A 19,532-nucleotide genomic window follows, 5' to 3' on the forward strand; every position below is an offset into this window, starting at 1 on the left:
CTTGAGGCCATTTCTTCTTGTCCTGTCACCTGTCAACAGTGAGAAAAACAGTTCTAAAACAGTCTCCTCCCTTTCAGAACTATTACTGAACAAATTTTCTGTACTAATGTGTAGTCTGCTATGACAGACAGCTAAGCATACTATGTAACTAGACACATGAGAGCATGGTTTTAACAAACCTTGCATGGAGTAATGAACAGTCACTTTGATTAAAACAGATTAGACTTTAATTAAAACAGATTTTACACTTTTTTTTTTTTTTTTTTTTTTTTTACCTTGCTTAGACTTTTGTATAGAGATCTACTCAAGTATTTTTAACATACAAACTGTACTTACTTTCAAGCATTTCAATTCCCACATCAGAATCTATTGCACATTATCTTCAGGAGAACGGTGTGAAATAAATTAACTAAAAAACCAATCGATTTAACAACCTAGCATTCAGAGGAACACACTATACATTTAAATATGAAATTACACATTAATCAGTATCTGAATCAACTTCAGAATGGGAAAAATAGAAAAAAATCTCACATCTGTAGTATCATAATATAATTCTTCAAACTGTTAAACAACAGAAGTACGAGTGCAATTAGGAAATGTATCTTTGGAAGACGTTTGAATTCCTTGCCAATTCTACAGAACACATTCCAAAATGAAAAATTAAAAGCCCTATCTGTAATCTTCTTAAAGTACTGGTTATCTCCTACAGGGACTACAGACAAATGAGAGTGTATGAGAAAGTCTTCCTGAATGTTACTATGCATTATGTAAAGATTGTCCAAGTACGTTAGAAAAGCAGTGAAATAAGATTTCATCTATGAAATAAACACAAACAAAAATAAATGCTTTTTCCTGTATTTACTCCTTGCCTATTCAGCTACAGCAAATTGTTACTTGTTCAAAGAAACTGTTAATCACAGTATGGATGGAAATTCTGACCACCTTGAAATAAATGAGAATTTTACCACTAATTTTGTTAGTCCAACCTTCAGATATCTCTCCTGTTCTCTCCATGATGTTTCAAAGATGACAGAGAGCTGTCTGGCAATTACTGCTGCCAGCTCCCTCAGCACTCATCGCTTCATCCCATCAGAGCCCATGGATCTGTGTACATCCTCCTTGCCTACATGGTCTCAGACCAGATCCTTCTTGACCAAGCGGACATCTTCTTTTCTCCACTCTTTCTCCTATCTCCAGGGTCTGGGATTCCCAAAGGCTAGTCTTAGCAGTAAAGCCTGAAGCAAAGAATGGACTCAATAACTCCAGCTTCCTCAGCATCCTCAGTTACCAGGGTACCCACCTCATTCAGCACAAGCCCCACATTTTCCCCAATCTTCTTTTTGATATTGATATACTTAAATAAGCCCTTCTTGCTGTCCTTGATCTTTCTTATCAGATTTAATTCCAAGTGGGCCTTACAATTCTTTGCTGCACCCTTCAGTGCCCTGACAGCATTCCTTTATTGTTCTCAAGTAGCCAGATCCGTTTTCTATGTTCCATAGACTTTCGTCTTCCATTGAATTTTCCCAGGAGCTCTTTGGTCATCCTTGTGTGTCTCCTGCCACCTTTGCCTGTTTTCTTGCCCTTGGTGCTTAAGTGCCAACCAACTTTCTTGGATCCCTTTACCTTCCACTGCTCTAGCCCATAGAATAGCTTCATGTAGGTCCTTAAAGAGGACAAAGTTGGCTCTCCTGATGTACAGGCTTTCAATCCTACTTATTGTCTTGTTCCTTCTACACAAGATCCTGAACTTCACTATCTTCTGGTTGCTGCATCCAAGTCTGCTCCCAGCTTTCACATCCCCACCTAGTCCTTCCTGGTTTGTAAAAACAGTGTCCAGCAGTGCACCTCTCCTCATTGGCTCTTCTATGTCCAGAAAGTTATCTTTAATGTACTGCAGGAACCTCTTGGACTGTCTGTGCCTAGCAGTGTTGCTTTCCCAGCTAATAGAGTTAGTAAACACCTACAGTGGTGTCTCATATATTAGCCTGCCTCTAAATTCTTACCTCTTCACTCATTCATTATTTATCCATAGGTAAAGATGGATACATTCCTGTCGTTTTTTCAGAAGAGCAACTCTACTACCTCACCTTTCATGGCCTTTCTTTCCTAAAAAGTATACACACATCCATGACAATGTTCCAGTCATGCAAGCAAGGTCTCCATAATCTCAGTAAGATCATGGCCCTGTGACTGAACACTGATCTTCAGCTCTTCCTGTTTATTCCCTACACTGCATGCCTTGGCATAGAGGTATTTTAAAAAAGAAAAGGTGCATAGGATGTAGGTTTCCCTAGAAGGATGCATGACAATTGTCCATAGATTTACATACCCTTAAGATGGTTGGCTTCATGTCATGGGAAACAGCTAAGGAGCATTTGTCACTGTTCTGGTTGGTCTGGCTTATTCCCCATTCACTTGCAATGGCATGAGTTGCCATTTTAGACACCACACTTGAAGTCCTTCAATTTAAAACCAACCGTCCTAAGTTAGCCAGCCTGCTGCCTAAGGTAGCTCTGCCTCTTCTAGACAGGTGGATCTCATCTGTCTGTAACAGGTTGTAATCCTTATAGAAAGTCCAGTTGCCATAAAAAAAACCTGCCTTTTAATGGGGAGACACTCACTATAAGCATTTGGCATTTCTTTTTATCACAGAATCACAGAATCACAGAACTGTAGGGGTTGGAAGGAACCTCTAGAGATCATCCAGACCAACCCCCCTGCCAAAGCAGGTTCCCTTAACCAGGTCACACAGGTAGGCGTCCAGGCGAGACTTGAACATCTCCAGAGAAGGAGACTCCACCACCTCCCTGGGCAGCCTGTTCCAGTTCTCCATCACCTCACTGTAAAGAAGTTCTTGCGCACATTTGTGCGGAACTTCCTATGCTGCAGCTTATGTCCATTTCCCCTTGTCCTGTCTCCACGTACCACTGAAAAGAGACTGGCCTCACCACTATGGCCTCCACACCTCAGATATTTATAAACCTGGATTAGATCCCCTCTCAGTCTTCTTTTCTCAAGGCTAAACAGACCCAGTTCACTCAGCCTTTCCTCATAGGGGAGATGCTCCAGGCCCTTCACCATCTTTGCGGCCCTCCGCTGGACTGTTTCCAAGAGATCCCTGTCTTTTTTGTACTGGGGAGCCCAGAACTGGACACAGTACTCCAGATGAGGCCTTACCAGGGCAGAGTAGAGGGGGAGGATCACCTCCCTCAACCTGCTGGCCATGCTCTTTTTAATGCACCCCAGGATGCCATTGGCCTTTTTGGCCACAAGGGCACACTGCTGGCTCATGGCCAACCTGTCATCCACCAGGACACCCAGGTCCCTCTCTGCAGAGCTCCTCTCCAGCAGCTCATCCCCCAGCCTGTACTGGTGCATGCAATTATTCCTCCCCAGATGCAAGACTCTACACTTGCTTTTGTTGAACCTCATCTGGTTTCTTACTGCCCAGCTCTCCAGCCTGTCCAGGTCTCGCTGAATGGCAGCACAGCCTTCAGGCGTGTCAGCCAATCCTCCCAACTTCGTATCATCAGCAAACTTAGTGAGGGTGGCCACTATCCCCTCATCAAGGTCATTGATGAAGATGTTGAACAAGACTGGACCCAGCACCGACCCCTGGGGGACACCACTGGTTACAGGTCTTCAGCCAGACTCTGTACCACCAACGACGACCCTCTGCGCTCTGCCAGTCAGCCAGTTCTCAACCCACCTCACTGTCCACTCGTCCACTGCAAGCAGCCAGTATGATTTCTACTTGTAGACCTTGTTCATGAGTGTCTATATATGCAAGAGCTTCATATCTGCTTTTGGTAGTAAAGCAGGAAGGTGAGGACTGAAGTGGAGCCTTGCTTTTGTGCATCATCAGGAACTAAAGTGCCTCCTTCTCAGTATTATCCACTACTGGTGTATGATTATTAAACATGCTATCTTTCTCTCTCTCAGCACCTCTAATGCTGTGCAGCCTTTTAACTGCTTTCTTCAACTCAGCCACTTGTCACAAAAGATTATCCACTTACATACACCTCGGGCAAGTACTTACCTTAACACAAGAAGAAGGTTCAAAGCACTGGGTGCAACCAACTGCCTGAACCAAGGTCTCCTTTCTCACCAATTCTGGCTGGCTGGATGTATCTGACATAGAATCGTACAATCATAGAATCACAGAATCGTAGAATCACAGAATGGCTTGGGTTGGAAGGAACCTCAAGCACCACCAAGTTCCAATCCCCTGCCACAGGCAGGGTTACCAATTGCTATGTCAAGTACTAGATCAGACTATCCAAAGACCCATCTAATCTGTGCAAAAACTTCACTGGGCAGCCTGTGCCAGCACCTCACCATTCTCTCAGTAAAAATCTTCCCTCTGACATCTAAACTAAATCTCCTCCTTTAATTTAAAACCATTTCCTCTTCTCCTATCACTATTTACCCAAGTAAAAAAGTGTATTTCCCTCATGTTTATAAGCTCCCTTTAAATACTGGAAGGCCACTAGTCTTCCCACTGCCTTCTCTCTTCCAGCTTGAACAAGTCCAGTTTCTTCAACCTGTCTTAACAGGAGAGGTGCTCTAGCCCTTGGATCATCTTCGTGGCCCTCCTCTGGACTCTCCCCAAAAGCTCCACATCTTTCCAGAGCTGAGGGTCCCAGATCTGGACAAAATACTCCAGCTGGGCCTCATGAGGGCAGAACAGAGGTGGACAATCATCTTCCTCATCCTGCTGGCCACCCGTCTTCTGCCAGAACCCAGAATACCATTGGCTGCCTGGGCTACAAGTGCACACTGTTGGCTCATGATAAGCTTTTCATCAACCAGCACCCCAAAATCCTTCTGAGCAGGACTACTCTCAAGGATTTCTTCTCCCAGTTTGTATACATATCTGGGATTACCTCAACCCAAGTGCAAAACCCCTCTGAAGATTTTCCTGCAGGGCCACTGGTTTTAGTCCTCAGGAGAGTACTCACCTCAGTAACAACAGAGATCAGGAATGCTTCTCTGGATATGAACCTGCAAGCAAGGTACAGAGCCCTGTTAGCACGCACCAAGTGCTGCAAAAACTGCTGCCTCATGATCTCACTGTCATGCCATGCCGTGTTTGCCTGTCCTAGTTGCTCATGCTCTCTACGGACTGCCTTTGTATGTGTGGGGGTGGCGACTGCTGGTCCTGGCCCTGCTCACACCTTGTCAGCCACTCTCTCTTAAGAGGGCTGAACCCCACTGTTCTGGCAGCTCCAGGAGCCTCTCTCCTCACCCTCGGGTCTCCACAATTTCAAGATCCCTCTCACACCATAATGCTCTACTCTCTGCAAAATTCACTGGCATCTCCTCAGAGCTGATCACTACCTGGAACTGATTGTCCTCATATAATCTGCTGCTGTTTCTGAGACTATGTAAGAACTGTGCACATGAGAGATGATGTGTCATAACCATTACCATCACAGCTTCAGATCACAAAATCTTCTATAAATGTTTAAATCAATTCTGTTCCAGGAACAAGCCTAATACTTAATTGTACCCTGGTGAAACACTCACAAAACAAGAATTACCTATCAGTTGTAAACAAACAAACAAAAAAAAAAAAAAAAAAAAAAAGCTGAATTACAGCCAATAGAAGGCTTGAGACATTAGACCAGGTATGTCCAACTCACTATCCATAGGCCACAGCCACAACGTGCCTCCCTAATGTCATTCAAAACAGAATAAAAAAACACTAAAATGGTGGATGAAGGAAGACTGTTCAGTGAAAAAATAGGCAGATTAATACTTTTTTTGTCAAGATAAATATTATAGTACTACACTCAACTTGTAAGAAAAATGGGTCAGTTTTCAAAAATTACAATTTGAAAATATATCATGTACAAAAACATGCTGCCAATTTTGATGCATCTTACGGAATGTTTTGTAAAGACAAATTGTGGAACTGAAAGAAGTCTGTCACTTCAACAATTTTTTTTATTTTTTTAAAGTAACAGTGTAGACTCTGTTATAAAAGCTAATCACGTGTTAGCAAATCTGACTGCACACAAAAAAAATATCTAAGCCATTCACTGACGGTTTTGCACTGATGCAAAGGATAGAAAGCATGGCAGATACAATTTGTCCTGATAAAAATAATGGACTTTTGTAAAATCAATTTGTCTCACCAGACTATAGCCAGACAAACTAAAGAAACAGGAAAATACATCAGAAGAAATTAGGAGAGTAAAGACACTAATTTCAAATTTTACACTATGGCAGCCAATGAAATGCTGCTACTGATATAGCTTAACTAGCCATTTTTATTAGAACTATTGTTAACTAATATAATGGCACTGAAGAAATGGCCATGCAAAAAATAATAATAATAATAATAAATATCTTGATTTGTATGAAGTAGTAAAAGTTACATTAACGTGATTTTCCTTAACCTTTGTCGACATATCTGGTATAGCTATTGATAGCATCCCAGAAATGATTAATAAAAAGGAGATCATGATGGTGGCTCTGCCCTGCCAAGTGGGCCAGCCCAGCCCCAGGCATGTATTCACAGTTCAGCAGCAACCAAATATTAGTGTGTGACTGACATTGTCTGGGCTGAAACCAGGGCAGAGGGTGTAGTACACAAGGAATAGTGTATAGCAACTCAAGTTATGGCAAATAATTTTATGCATTTTGATACACTGGCTAAACACAGCCCTACGAACAGTGAAAAATATGCAGCACTTTCCATTTTGTTAAAACATTTTGAGAGTAGGGGTAAGACTGCTGAATAAAATCCACTTTTTGTAAATTTCCAACTCCATTTCCATTTGACATAATCACATTACATGCACAATTTCAAATGGAAGGTACAGAGCTGCAATCAGATACTCGACTCAAAAATTTGATCATGCCTCTTTACTAGACTTCCACAAGAACTATCGAAAACATCCCTCACTTTATAATCACGCCTTATTCACATCAGCACTTCTGGTAGTACATACATTTGTGAACAATTATTCTCAGGAATGAAAACCAGGAAAATCGTATGTCTTGCACTTCATTCACAATAACCGCATACAACATCCCAGGCTTGGGACAGAGTGGCTGGAAACTTGTATAGAGGAAAAGAATACAGAGATGTTAGTTGACAGCTGGCTGAACATGAACCAGCAGTGTGCCAAGGTGGCCAAGAAGACCAATGGCATCCTGGCTTATAATCAGCAGAAGCAGGGAGATGATTGTACCTCTGTGGCCAGCACTGGTGAGGCCACACTTTCAGTTTTGGGCCCCTCTCTAACCATACAGACACTGAGGCCCTGGAACACATCAGAGGACAATGAAGTTGGTGAGGGATTTGGAGCACAAGTCTTACAAGGAGCAACTGAATAAACTGGTATTGTTTAGTCTGGAGAAGAGAAGGCTCAGGGGAGAACTTATTGTTCTCCACAACTGCTTGACAGGAGGTTGTGCTAGGGTGGGACTAAGGCCTCTTCTCCCAGATGGATAGTGACAGGAAAAGAGGTAATGGCTTCAAGTTACACCAAGGGAGTAAGATTAGATATTAGGAAGAATTTCATCTCAGAGAGAGTGGAAGCCCCTTGGAACAGGCTGCCCAGGAAGTGGTGGAGTCATCATCTCTGGAGGTTTTAAAAAAAAGGGACAGCCAGCAGAGTGAGGAAGGTAATTGCCCCTCTCTGTTCTATCCTCTTGAGGCTCTACCTGCAGTACTGTGTCCAGGGACTGAGCCCTCAGGACAAGGACATGAAGCTATTGAATCAGGAATAGAGGAGTACCATGAAGACAACCAAACAGGCTGAGGGAGATGGTCTCTTCAGTCTGGAAAAAAGAAGGCTCAGTGAATACTTCACTGTGGCCTTGCCTTCCAATACTTAAAAGGAGCCTATAAATGAGGAGGGAGACCGAAATCTTACACACTCGTATAGTGATAGGACAAGGGGAAACAGCTAAACTAAAAGAGGAGATTTAGAGTGGATGTTAGGGGGATATTTTTTAAAAGGGTGGTGAGGCACTGGTACAGGCTTCCAGAGAGGCTGCAGATGTCCCATCCCCGGAGGTGTTCAAGGCCAGCTTGGATCTTTACTGTCAAGGTGCAAACTTATTTTTTGTTACCCCCCAGATTCCAGGTGAGAACCAAGTTGTTTAAAAAACTGAGATCTTCCAGAAGCTCCAAGAACTGAACATGCACCAGTCATGTCAGTAGAGTCTGTATGTCTGTATGTCTACAAGGGCTTCTTCAAAAATAATGCAACCTATTTCATTATGCTGGCCCAAGATGTCAGAGGTGGATGTTGGGGTTACGGCAGCAGAAGTGAGCCTTCCTGCCAATATTCCTTACATTTTGTTGCTGTGCAATGGATGGCTGCAGAGGGGCAGTCTGACAGAATGGTGTCGTATGATGTGGAAGAGTGTACGAAGCAAAGGTATGTCACTGAATTCCTCCATGTGGAAAAAAAATGCGCCCATTGACAGACACTGAATTCCTCCATGTGGAAAAAGAAAACGGCACCCATTGACAGACATTCATAGATGCCCACTGACTCTTATGGGGATGTGAGCACAGTGAGGCAGTGGTGGTGCATCTTAGGAGTGGTGACAGCAACAATAACCCACTTCTACCAGTGTAGATTTTTACAAGTCATGGAGGCTCTCACTCATTGCTGGTGAAAATGCAGGTAATGGTGGCGACGACGTTGAAAAACTGAAAAACATTAGCTCAGAACGTGCTCTATCAAATAGAGCTATCGCGCTCTTTGTATCGGCTCCCATTTCTGCGGAAACAAAGGAGGCATCACTTTCGGAGCCACCCGCGAACATACGCACACGGTGCTTTCAGGGAACGCCCGCTCGTACCCACAGTTTTGCTGTAGCGTTTCGCACGCGACCTGCAGACACCCCGCGCTCTCACCGAAGGGCACCGCGGGGCTGCGGATCGGGCACGGTAACCCGGCCTCACCGCGCGGATCTGAGCTCGCAGACCACCTCTGACGGCGGCGCTCGGCGAGACGCCCGCCCGACCGCATCGCCACGGCGACCGCGTGCCGGTGCTCTCCCTTTCTTCCCCCTCCCCCCCGCCCAACAACGGGGTGCCACGAGAGCAGACGCGCAGCACTACGCGGGGTAACAGGCAGCCGACCCTCCTGCCATTCCCGCGCGTCGCTGCCGGTCGATCGCCCCGTCGGTGCGGAGCAGTGCGGCGCGGCTCGCGGAAAGCTCCGCCCACTGACCGCGGGGGCGGGCGCTGAGCGGCGGTATCGCTGCCGCCCGCTAGCTATTGCCGGAAGTGGTGCGCGGCCTCGCTTCCGGTGAGCTATCGAACGGCCGGGGGCGGCGATCGGCAGTTCCCGGAGCCAGGATGGCGCTGTGGCTCCCGCGGTACCGGGACGGCAGCGCCGCGGTGGAAGAGGACGAGCAGCGGGAGCTGTCTCCGGGCTCCCGACAGCGCCTGCAGGTACGCACCGAGCTGCCGGCGTCGCACACCGCAGCAGCCCATGGTGGCGCAATTCCCCGGCCGTCGCGGGGCGCTTTAGCGCCGCCGGCCCCGCCGCCCCGCCCGGCTCTGGCCTGTCGGGGGGAGGCGGCCGCGAAGGCGGGGGGGCGCGCCGTGGGGCGGGGCGGGCGGGAGCGCCTGGGGCCGGAGCGAGCCGGTGGAGGGTGGGGGCTGGCGGCCGGCGCTGCCCGCGGGTAACAGTTTCACGTCTGGTAAGTGGTGCGGGGAGAGCCGCTCCGGAGCGATGCCCTCGTCAGTGTCTGAACGCCGGGTGTGTGGCCTGTGTGCTTTTCTGCAAGCCGGCCTCCATAAGTTCATTGCCGTGAGTTCTGTGCGTTCGTGTGTCATCAGCCTACATCACACGTAGCAGCCGTTACCGAGTCCTCCAAACAGCGAGGTTTTCATCTGTGAGAAGGGAAACGCTCCAGAGAGTTGGCACAGAACTTTGAGGCAGAAGAGACTCCCCCCATGTATGCTTTCAGTTTGCGTTGGCCTTCTTGTCTCTGAGTCAGACATTTTCATAGCACAGGCTTTATGAGGTGGCCCCCGAGAGCTGAGGGATGAATATGTGTGGAGAGGGGTGGGAAGGCACAGTGAGGGTGTACTCCCAGCACTCCTGGATTTCTGAGCAGAAACTTCCAGCACACATCTGGAAGCAATGTAAGTGCTGGTGCTGAAGAGGTCGTTCTCTCCTAGCTACGAGTCACAGTGTCTTTGATAGATTTGATCAAAAAGAGTATGCTTGCATTGGGCCTCTGCCACTTCATAACTTGCATTGTTTTCAGTTGTCAGTGCAAAGAAAGATGTTGGCCATCTGTTGAACTACTCCGCATTGGAATGCAGGCAGTTACTTTACTGTTGTTATCTTACATCACAAAACTGATACTTCTAAGAAGTGTGTGTTCAAAGTATTTATCCAAGGGTTCTCTTAGTTGTCTGTTGCTAGCATTCCAGCCAGAGGGAGATCACAGGAGAACCTTTCAACTGTGTCAGAAATAGTCTTCAGATTGTATAAATATTACTGATAGCAGTACTCGATTCAAGATTTTGCTAATACACTTATAAAATTAATATAGCTTGAGGAAGAAATGTCATCCTAAAATCCCACCTGTACTAAGCCACACTTAATCACTCCTGCAGATAGAATGCTGCTTCTGAGATGCCTTCCAGATCAGCCTTATCTTTAGCATTTAAGCCTGTCTGCTCCTATACAATTTGTGAACTTGTGCTCTTTATGGAGGGAAAACCAACGTCTGATTTTCCTCACAGACCTATAGCCAAGAGATCGAATTAGCCTGCCAAAAAGAGAAAGAGTTTGTGAAGCACTCTGTAGAATGCACATGGAATCTTGCAGAAGCCCAGCAAAAACTTGGTAGCTTAGCACTGCATAATGCAGAATCCTACGATCAAGAACATGCTCAATCAAAGACTGAAGTTGCAGAGCTGAGATGGAGAGAGGAGGAGTGGCGAAGAAAAGAAGAAGCACTAAACCAAGGGGAAAGACAGGACCTATGGAACACAGATCTTGTTAGTAAGGAGGTATTTAATAAGGTATGGCCTATTTCATTGTGCATCAATACATACAGTACCCTCATTTTTCATCACACTTGTTAGTTTTTAGTGCAAAATCACAAGGCGTGTTAAATGTTTTCTTGTTTACTTTTATTTTGCCTCATGGAAGGGAGTAAGCTGCACTCATGCTACACATCTAAATGACATTTCCCTACCAGAAGTGGAGATCAGAACTTGTGTGGTCATAAAGTACATACATTACCAAACTGGGTCAAACAATTGCTTCTTCACACCAAGAGTCTGCTTCTCTGCAAGATTCTCAAATATAAAACAGTTTGCTTTTAATACTGACAACTGCAATATAGGTTATTTAGCAAAAACTCTTTTTAAGTAGAATATCTGCTTTGCTTTCACAACTTAATTTGAAATAAGAACATCTAGCATATCTCATAATTTGACTGATTTAGCTGCGTCAGGGTTGCAGGGTACATTATTCTTGTGCAAAAATCATTGTGTGCCTTCCTGAGTACTGACTTATCTCTGAACTTTTTTTTTTGGCTAGTGAACTATGATGAAACTTTCCAAGTCTGTTATTAGGCAATATGCTTGTTTTAAAGAAAATCTTCTCAAGCATGTGATGTGACTCTTAAATTAGAATCTTCCTTTAGAGGGTAACATGATGACATGTAATAGTCCTGTATATTGCAAAAAGGTATGGAGATTTGTAGTAGTTACAGTCTTTGTCTTCCTCAGAGTTTTATTAATCAGAAAAGAAAAGAAACAGAAGATGAAGATGCAGCTGAGTCATTTATGAAAAAACATGAACAAAAGATTAGACACTTTGGTAAGTGCACTTTTTCCAACTTTTCCGGTTCAAATCTCTACGAACTTCTTGAAGGTTTACTCATTAAGGAACAGAACAGGTGCTAACAAATGGAACACCTGAATAGCAGACTGTCTAGCTTTATTTTATCAGACACATAATCATTTCAAAGTGAAATAAGGTGTAAACTGCTTGTTAACACCTGTGATCAGTAGGACCATTAACTAAAAACTAAGCCTAAGGTCTTAAAACCAAAGTCTAAGTAACTTTTTTTTTTTTTTTGCTGTTCATTGGAGAAGTTAGGGATATACATGGAAACATACATAAGTCCTGTATAGAAGTGAGCTTAGGATTGTCTGAAGCTGTCTCCTTTTAAGAAGTGGCTTTCTGGTAGTTATTAAGTGTCAGAGGGAATGACTGTTAAAGGTAAACATCTGTAAACATACTGCGTGTATGTGCACAGAGTTTTGTTTGTTAAAATTGTATTTATCTATCCACTAGGTGTCACTTTAGTTCCATTGTAATTGTTGAACCTCTAAGCAGAGCTCATTTTGTAATCTGAAACTGTGGTGGTCCTGCTAAGTACTTCCCATTTTTTGTTGCAGGCTGTTAGACAATTATGTAGTATAGCCATATGTCAAATTTCAGAACAATCAAGAATTGGACTGAGTTGGCAAAATATACTTGGTTGTATGAGCTGAGTTTTACAAAATTGGCTTCTAGGGATCTCCAGTTCAGGCATAATACTGCCATGGGTATGTAAATAGCAGTGGCCATACGCACATCTGGACTGCTAAGTGTACTGATGACATAATCAGAAGATGTCTTCTCTGCTATGAATTTCAGCAGAACAAACTGGCTTCATTGTGTTTCCTAATCAAGAGTTAGGCAAAGTTACTTTGTCTAAATTCAGATTAAGCAATTATAGAAACAGTCTTCCTACAGAATGTGGGGTTTTTTTTACCTCTTTAATTCAAAGTCATGCTGTTTTAATTCAAAATAATTATGTTCCTAGGAAAAAGTATGTTACTTCCTTCATTCTGTGCTTGCTGCTGCCAAGGGGTAGCATAGACTTCACTAGCCATATAATCTAAGCCCCTTTTCTAAATCCTGCTCTGCCTTTAATGTAATAAAGAATTTATGTAGAACATCTCTGCTGCTGAGAAAGCCAAAAGAAATATCCATCATTGGTTTCTCTTAGATATTTATTCATCAGAATTAAGATTAGTTTAGGTCATATTTAGCAGAGTTATAATTATATGCTGACAGATGAGTATAAACTTCTATATGTGGTACTGCTTGGCAGCAAATTATTTGACTGGTAGTGATATATGAAGAACAACTGTATAATAAATGAATATATAGATGTTATAATTAAGAAATATACAAGAAAGTTAGTCTAAACAGGTTATCACGATAAAGAAGAATAAATGGAAGGCTTACTTTTGTCCTGGGCTTACTGAGAAGACTCTAAGAGAAGCAATCTCCAGAAGAGACCCTTCCCCACTGCTAATCAGCTCTTAAATAGGTCTAGGAGAGGTGATGCAAGGCTCCACCCCTTCCAGTGGCACATGAGAATTGCCTTCTCCTGTTCTCCATGGCTGACTCATTGCTTGCCTCAGGTGATCAGTCAGAGATTCAGGCCGTGATTCAGCAGTTCCCAGACAACAGCATGAAGTTGCATCTGGGGAGGCTCAAGATGGGAATTGGTTCTTTGACCAAAAGCATGCTCAGGAACAGGTTCCCCAAGGCAGTGGTCCGAGCCTTAAGCTGCCAGAGTTCAAGAAGCCTTTGGGTAGCACTCTCAGACATAAGGTCTGAATTTTGAGTAGTCCTGCTTGTAACCAAGGGCTGGACTTAATGATCCTTGGGGATGCAACTGTGATTCTCTACAGGGGGTGTAAATGCAAGTAGCTTACTTGAGACTTACTGCAAGCTTGATTTCAGAAAAGCCAAATTCTAACTCTTCAGGGAGTTAGTCAACAAAACCCCCTAGGAATCTGCCCTTAAGGACAAGGGAGCAGAGCAGACATGGCAGGTGTTTAAGGAAGCTTTCTTTAGGCCACAAGAGCTCTCAATCCCCAGGTGTAGCAAGTCAGGAAAGGAAGGCAAGAGACAGGTGTGGCTGAACTGAGACCTGGTGGTCAAACTGGAGAGCAAGAAGAAAATGCATAGGCAGTGAAAGCAGGGACAGCTAACCTGGGGTGAGTATAGGGATGCTGCTGGGCTTTGTACGGGTGGAATCAGGAAGGCCAAGGCCCAACTGGAACTGGACTTGTCAAGGGACGCAAAGAAGGATAAGAAAGGTTTCTATAGGTACATCAACCAGAAAAGGGAAGTCCAGGAGGGCATGCACTCCCTAGTGAGCAACAAAAGCAGGCTAGTAACAACAGGCAAGGAGAAAGCTGACGTACTGAATAACTTTGCTTAATAATAAGTTTTCACTAGTGTGTGCTCTACACATAGCTCTTGTGTGGATGGTTCAGTAGGTGGCAACTGTGGGAGTGATGCCCCTCCTACTGTACATGAAGATCAGTTTCATGACCAACTGAGAAACGTGAACATCCGTAACTATATGGGTCTTGGTAAGATGTTTCACAGAGTCCTGAGAGAATTTACTGACAGTCACCAAGCCTGTCTCTCAATGATATTTGATAAGTCATGGCCGTTAGGTGAAGACTGCAGTGTCTGCAAAGAACTGTATGCTGTATTCATTTTTAAGAAAGGTAGAACAGATGACCCAGAGAACTACCAACCTGTAGTCTCAGCTCATTGCTGGGAAAAATGATGGAACAGGTCCTTCTGGAAGCTATGCTAAGGCATGTGGCAGAGAGGGAAGTGATATGAGACAGCCAGCACGGCTTCTCCAAGGGCACGTTATGCCTGATAAACTTCATTACTTTTTATGATGGTGTAGCTGCATCAATAGATGTGGAGCCATTGCTGTCATCTGTGTGGACTTCAGTAAGGCCTTTGACAACGTTCCCCATAACATCCTTCTCCAAACTGGAAAGATATGATGGATGGATTGTTCAGTGGTCAAGTAACTGATCGTGAGATCATACCCACAGTATGTGGGTATGTTGGTGGGTATGACCACAGAGTAGTGGTCAATACCTTAATGTAATGATGGGAGACTAGTAACAAGTGGTGTCCTTCAGGGGTCAGTATTGGGACTGGTGATCTTTAACATCTTCATCAATTACATCAACAGTGGGATTGAGTGCACTGTCAGAAAGTTTGCAGGTGATACCAAGCTGTGTGGTGCAGTCAGTGTGCTCAAGGGATGGCATGTCATTCAGAGAGACCTAGACAGGCTCAAGCAATGGAGTCAGGTGAACCTCATGAGGTTTAACAAATCCAGATGCAAGGTGCTGCACCTGTGTCATGGTAATGCTCACAATCTCTACGAGTTGTGGGATATAAGGGTAGAGCATGAGTGGCCAAGCTGGGGTTGAGCCAGTAATGTGCCTTCACATCCTAGAAAGCCAACTGTATTCTGAGTTGCACCAAAAGAAGTGTGCCCAGCAGGTTGAGGGAAGTGATTCTGCTCCTCTGCTCTGGTGAGACCTTAACCTGGAGTACTGCATCCAGATGTGGAACCCTCAGTACAGGAGAGACATAGACCTGTTGGAGTGCATCCAGAAAAAGGCCAGAGAAATGATCCAAGGGATGGAATGCCTCCCATATGGGGACAGGTTGAGATAGCTGGAGCTGTTCTGCCTGGAGAAGAAAAGGCTCGGAGGTGATTTTTTAGCAGCCTTTCAGTATCTAAAAAGGAGATGTAAGAAAGAGGCAGACTGTGTAGCAGGGTTTGTGGTGATAGGACAAGGGGAAATGCTTTCAAACTAAAAGAGGGGACATTTAGATTGGACATAAGAAGTTTTTTAAAATAGGGTGGTGAGCAGTGGAACAGGTTGCCCAGAGATGCTGTGGAAGACTCATCCCTGGAGACATTCAAGGCCAGGCTGGCCAGGCTCTGAGCAACCTGATCTAGATTTAGATGTCCCCATTCATTGCAGGGGAGTTGGACTTGATAACCTTTTAGGGTCCCTTCCAATTCAAAAGATTGTTTGATTTGCTGCATTGTATCACGTATCCGTTTCAAGTATCTCAACCTATGTTTCTCTAATTAGGTATGATGAGAAGATGGGATGATAGTCAAAGGTTTCTGTCTGACCACCCATATCTTGTAAGTGAAGAAACATCTAAATATCTCATGTTATGGTGCTTTCATCTAGAAGCTGAACAGGTATGAAAATCTTTAAATTGTTTGAAAGTATACAGTTTCCCACTTGCACTTTGGAAAAGTCGTCCAACTTCATTAGCTGTTCAAGTGTTCCCCTCTTGCTTACTCTAATTGGAGGAAAAAGCTACATAAAATGTTGTTGCATTAGGTCTAGTTTCAGTGAAGTAACAGTCCCCTTACTTGTGTGGCTCTCAGTTCTTATCTCTTTAGATAATGAAATAAATTAATGGTGAACTGTATAAACATAGTTACAGGAAATGTATTTAAATTGCAACTTTTAACATTTTTTCTTTTTTTTTTTTTTTTTCCCCAGAAAAGAGCTCTGATGGAACAAGTAGCACACCAAGCAGTAGTAATGCAGTTTATTATTGAAATTGCCAAAAACTGCAATGTGGATCCAAGAGGTTGTTTTCGTCTATTTTTCCAAAAAGCCAAAGTAAGTGACTGTATAATGATAGTAGAAACTCTTAACATTTTACAAGGAACCAGTATTTTAGAGTAGTTTTTTTCCTAGCTGCAAGATGCTAAGTATTTTATTCACTTAGTAGTATGGGGACGTGTTTTATTAGCAGTTCTTCATAGATATTTTGCTGTAATTCCTATCTTAAAAATGCAGAAGAAATGTAGAAAGACTCAAACTGGTTTGCTGTTGACTGTATTCAGTTATTCATGTCTGATGGGTCTTAATACCACATTAATAGGAGCTCAGTCAAATCCTTTAAGAAGTTCTGCAGACTGAGTCAACTTGTGCATTTCTCTTGGCCAGAATGTTAGAACAGGCACCTGTTTTTCTAAAGTTAATAAAAGAAGGGCTAAAATGAGATTTCTTTTTACACGTCTTTAGATGAATAAATGACTTTGCTTTTGTGTTTAAGTACTACAGTTAGTCTTAGTGAAAATTTAGGTATGATTCTTTTTTTTTTTTGTTTGTTTTTTGGCTGACATTCATTACTTTTTCAGTAAACAAAAGGTTTGCAGTTCATAAGATAATCTGTTTGAAATGAGGATACTTCATTTTTTCTTTTTGCAGACAGGAGAAGGCTATTTTGAGGCATTTAAAAGTGAACTTGAGGCATTCAAGACAAGAGTAAGAATCTGGTCGCAATCAGATAGCTTTCAGGCTATCTTACTATATAATCCCACTATCAATCCTAGTCTTGTAGAACAGCTGACATCTTTGTCACAGGTAAGTTTATTACTTCTAGAAATGAACTTAACCAAATTGGGATTAATTCCTATGTTGAGAAGTTGTACCTTTCTGCAATTAAAGAGAATTATTCCTAGAATAGAGCACTCAGGATATAACTTCCAGTATTATCAATATACAAGGCATATATATACTCCTGTCACCTGTTAGAACTTGTCTGGAGGAGGATCAGGGGAGACCTTACAGCTCTCTACAACTACATGAAAGGAGGTTGTGGCTGGGTGGAGGTCAGACTCTTCTTCTGCGTAACTAATAATAGGACTAGAGGCAATGGCCTCAAGTTGCACCAGGGTAGGTTCAGGTTGGGCATTAGAAGAAGTGGAGAAGTGTTGGTGGTAGGTGGATGGCTGGACTAGATGATCTTGGAGGTCTTTTCCAATCTTGGTGATCCTATGATTCTCCATCAGGAGAAGGTGAAAAGCAAATGTTCAGCACCTTTCTATTTTTGTTGAAAAAGAAATGTTGCATCATAAAGCTGATGCAATGATAGAATTGTATTCACACCTTACCACAAGCAGGGGAAGAGGCTTTTAGGTTAAAATAATCAATGCAATTCATAGGATCCTTCAGCTAAGTGAAGCCTGAAGATCGCCTGTTGTCACAGAAGAAAGCTTAAGGTTGCTTACATGTTTTGTTAGACTACTAGTGATGGCCATATCCTGGAATGAAGAAGCAACTGAAAAGATCTTCGAAAATCAGATATTAGAGAAGGAGATATAGTTGAAACTACTTAGCTTTAGTTTTAATTTGATTAAAGTACTTTTCAGTCAAGCTCCATAGTTAAATTCTAGTTAATGTACAGTCTACAGTGCTAGAAATACACCAAACACAATCTGTGCTAACTTAAATTTTAAAAAAAGAAAAAAGGCACTTTAGCACAGTGCAGTAGTATTGGGTAATGAATTTTTGTAAGCTTATTTTATTAGTATTGCATGTTTGTCTCATCTTAAGGTAGGCAATATGAAGAGTCTGTCTTCAAGCTAGAAGTTCTCCTTTCTCCCTGCGGTTGTGGAGAATTAAGCTGTTGATTTTTCATCTGTTGCAGAACACAGGTGATCTACAAGGTTCCATAAATACAAATGTCTGCAGTTTAAACTCTGTGATACAAAGAGATGAAGAAGAATCCAAAATGATGGACACAGTATAGCATTGTTAAGACTGAGGCCAAGTACCTTTTTTTTTCTTAACAAAGGAAAGAACATGGCTATTTTCTTGACACTTATTTTTCTGGGTACTGCACTTTATTTTTGGTGTCAGATTTGTTGTTGTTTTTTGTTGGGGGGTGGGTTGAGCGGGGGGCGCGCCCGGGAAATTCAGAAGAACTTGTAATATTGTTTGAAAAATGTGCTGCTAGGTCTTTTGGTTGTCCTTGAAGAGCAGGGTTCTCATATTGCTGAATGTGAAACTGGATGTGTTTTCTGCTACTAACCTTGCCTTTCATAACGTTAGAAATCAAAGTATGATAAAAGAATCTGCACAAATACAATGTTTACAAGAAGCAGTAGATTCTTGTTAGAATCTGCTATTGTCTTATTACAGATGTGGATGTCTTACTCTGAATTGGAGATCACAACTGTATTTACGCTACCTTGTTCACATTATAAGCTCTCAAATTCGGTTATCACTAATAGCAATAAATCAATATCTGGTATCAGTATTTCATATCTGGATGGATTAGGTTAAAACACTGGGTTTCTACCTCTACAAAGGGGATTTAAATGTCACATTGTGCTTCATTAAAACTTGGTTTTGTCCTAAAACATAATCAACACTTGTCTATGTATGAGTGCCAAGCTGTATGCCCTCAGGTTCTCATTTTTCTAAAAAAACTTAAACTATTTTTTTAAAGCCAAGGCACTGCATGGAGAGAAGTATTTGATGAAGGGACAGGGGGAACTTTATGTACAGGGCTAGGAAAATATATAGGTTGCTCTGAAAGTAATGCTTCATACTTACTTCTGTGGAAACTGCAATAGATAAAAGAGCATAATAACACTATTTGAAAGAACGCATTCTTAGCCACAAAATAGCTATTGGAACACTATTTTTTCAACACAGTCTCCACCATGTACATTGTATTTTCACTAGCCTGCACGTAGTCCTTTTAAAAATCAGTACCATTGAAGGTGACTCACAGTTACCATAGCTGAAAAGTGCCTCTCACTGCCTCGCTGTATTTGCATTCACTGTTTGAGCTCCATAAATGTTTAGCAAGTGTTGATGAATATCAGTGGGTGCGGCTTTTTTTTTTTCTTTCTTTTTCTTTCTT

General features: G+C 42.8%; 1 protein-coding gene across 1 annotated transcript; it reads left to right on the forward strand.

The window, feature by feature from the left end:
- The first annotated feature begins 9,300 nt into the window (after positions 1 to 9,300).
- Positions 9,301 to 19,032, forward strand: CDC37L1 (cell division cycle 37 like 1). The gene is made up of 7 exons (XM_042826718.1): positions 9,301 to 9,433; positions 10,742 to 11,023; positions 11,738 to 11,828; positions 15,944 to 16,059; positions 16,370 to 16,492; positions 17,087 to 17,242; positions 18,309 to 19,032. Exons 1-7 carry the CDS (start codon positions 9,338 to 9,340, stop codon positions 18,408 to 18,410), a joined length of 966 nt encoding a protein of 321 aa, XP_042682652.1. The 5' UTR covers positions 9,301 to 9,337; the 3' UTR covers positions 18,411 to 19,032.
- Positions 19,033 to 19,532: the final 500 nt, after the last annotated feature.

This window comes from Centrocercus urophasianus, unplaced genomic scaffold, assembly GCF_019232065.1.
Source record: "Centrocercus urophasianus isolate 14NV4802_14NV808 unplaced genomic scaffold, USGS_Curo_1.0 seq_27, whole genome shotgun sequence".
Lineage (NCBI taxonomy): Eukaryota > Metazoa > Chordata > Aves > Galliformes > Phasianidae > Centrocercus > Centrocercus urophasianus.